The 2,355-nt window shown below is 37.1% G+C and overlaps 1 protein-coding gene across 1 annotated transcript; it reads left to right on the forward strand.

Annotated features, from left to right (window-relative positions):
• The first annotated feature begins 311 nt into the window (after positions 1-311).
• LOC110922530 (probable CCR4-associated factor 1 homolog 10) lies at positions 312-1,768 on the forward strand. The gene is made up of 2 exons (XM_022166823.2): positions 312-498; positions 669-1,768. Exon 2 carries the CDS (start codon positions 727-729, stop codon positions 1,546-1,548), a length of 822 nt encoding a protein of 273 aa, XP_022022515.1. The 5' UTR covers positions 312-498; positions 669-726; the 3' UTR covers positions 1,549-1,768.
• Positions 1,769-2,355: the final 587 nt, after the last annotated feature.

The following is a 2,355-nucleotide window of genomic DNA, read 5'->3' on the forward strand; positions in this document are numbered from 1 at the left end:
TATTTTTTCATTAAGAAATCACGTCAGTATCACCGCAGAATAAACTACGAATAGAACTAGTACAAACTAAGAAACAAAATATATTATTTATAAAATCTTAGTGTTAGCATCTTAACATCGTGAATCATATTCCAAAACCCAAACACATTCATCAAAAACAAATTAGACTTTTCAAAGTCAAAATTATTCCAAACACCACATCATTTTCTCACACGGTCAACTCTAGGGTACCAAGTCACCACCACATCGAAACGACACCGTTTCACCCGTTTATGTCACTTTCCCTATTCTGTTCTCAATTCACACTACCTGTTCAGTTGATTTAAGAGCCTTGTACATCCCACCCCCCCTCTCTCTCTCATCAAGATCCATCTTTATGTTCATACCCGTTGACCCATATCAAACCCTAAAAAACCCAAATCAATTTCAAACTAATTCAGATTCAGATCTTCAAGATCTGTCAATTTAGACTCTCAGATCTCACCCTGTTTCATAAAGGTAAGTTCTTTTTCATCTTTACTCTTTGATCTTGAAGAAATCTTGATTTGAATGATAAAAAATTGATCAAGAATGATAAAGATTTGATTTTTATGTGTTTTCCTTTCTGGGTATTGTTAAAGATTGGATTTTTAAACATTTTCTGTGTTGGGTTGTGTGAATTATTGCAGATCTGGTTGAATTCTTGAAAAAAAGTGAATACCCATCAGTAAAAATTGAATCTTTAAGATGTCTATTGTGTTGCCAAAAAGTGACTCTGTTCAGATTAGAGAGGTGTGGAATGATAATCTTGTGGAAGAGTTTGCTTTGATTAGACAGATTGTTGATGATTACCCTTATATCGCAATGGATACCGAGTTTCCGGGTGTTGTTCTTCGTCCATTGGCACACTTCAAGAATATTAATGACTATAATTATGTGACTTTGAAGGATAATGTTGATATGTTGAAGTTGATTCAGTTGGGTCTCACTTTTTCTGATGAGGATGGGAATTTACCGACTTGCGGCACCGATAAGCCGTGCATTTGGCAGTTTAATTTCCGCGAGTTTAATGTTAATGAAGATATCTTTGCGAATGATTCGATTGAGATGTTGAAGCAGTGTGGGATTGATTTTAAGAAGAATAGTGAGATGGGTATTGATGCGAATCGGTTTGGGGAGCTTTTGATGTCTTCTGGTGTCGTGTTGAATGATAATATCTGTTGGGTTACTTTTCATAGCGGGTATGATTTCGGGTACTTGCTTAAGTTGTTGACTTGTAAAGAATTGCCTAAATCGCAAACAGGGTTCTTTGATCTGATCAAGATTTATTTTCCGATTATTTATGATATCAAACATTTGATGAGGTTCTGTAACCATCTTCATGGTGGACTGAACAAGCTTGCGGAGATCTTGGAAGTTGAAAGGATCGGTGTTTGTCATCAGGCAGGGTCGGATAGTTTGCTTACTTCTCATGCGTTTAAGAAGTTGAAAGAAGGTTACTTTAATGGGAACACGGAGAAGTATGCTGGCGTGTTGTACGGTTTAGGGGTTGAAGATGGTGAAAAATAAGTAGGGGATGTAATTTGTGAGAGTCGAGTTGTTTGTGATTTAGTATGGTTTCGTGTTTAAATCTTGTGTACACAATTGGCAAAAAGAGTTGTTGCCTGTTTGATGGTCTTTTTTTTTTTCGGATCGTTTTATGTAACCAAATACCTCAAGGGTCTTGTAGTTTGAGTACTGTAAATTATTACAGTTAGTGTTTTAATAACAATCTTAACCTTTTACTTTGTTTTGGTTCTTAATCATTGTTTCTCTTGTTGTCTTGGTTTGTTAAGTGTTATCGTGTCGCACGATGTGATCACGGTGCTTAGTAGCCAGTTTAGAGGATTCAAGTACCCTGTACGAGCCAGAAAAAAGGCCTTAGGCACTAACAAATTATATAAACTATTTTTTAAACGATGATTAACGTTTTATATATAAGTTTAGTGCCCCCGGGGAAAACGTGCCTTGGCCGGGAGTGCGGCTTACCATCCTTGGGCCGACCCTGCTTAGAACCATGGTTATGATGATGATGGTTGTGGTGGTAGCCATGGTTTTAAAAAACGGCTGAGGTGTGCGCCTCGAGGCGCGCCTCAAGGCGAAACGGCCAAAAAACAATTCTGAGGCGCGCCTCAGGGAGTTTATATTGTATGTGCGCCTCAGAGGGGCTGAGGCGCTAAAAAGGCTGCGCCTCGGGGGTTTTTGATATTTGTTTTTTATGTTTTTGAGTTTTTGTGTCAATTTCAAGCAGTTTATGTCTTTTTTATATGTGTTTTTGATTATTTTGATGAATTTGATGATGAATTTAGTTAGTATTACTATTTTATAAGATATATA

Source organism: Helianthus annuus, chromosome 2 (assembly GCF_002127325.2).
Source record: "Helianthus annuus cultivar XRQ/B chromosome 2, HanXRQr2.0-SUNRISE, whole genome shotgun sequence".
NCBI classification, from domain to species: Eukaryota; Viridiplantae; Streptophyta; class Magnoliopsida; order Asterales; family Asteraceae; genus Helianthus; species Helianthus annuus.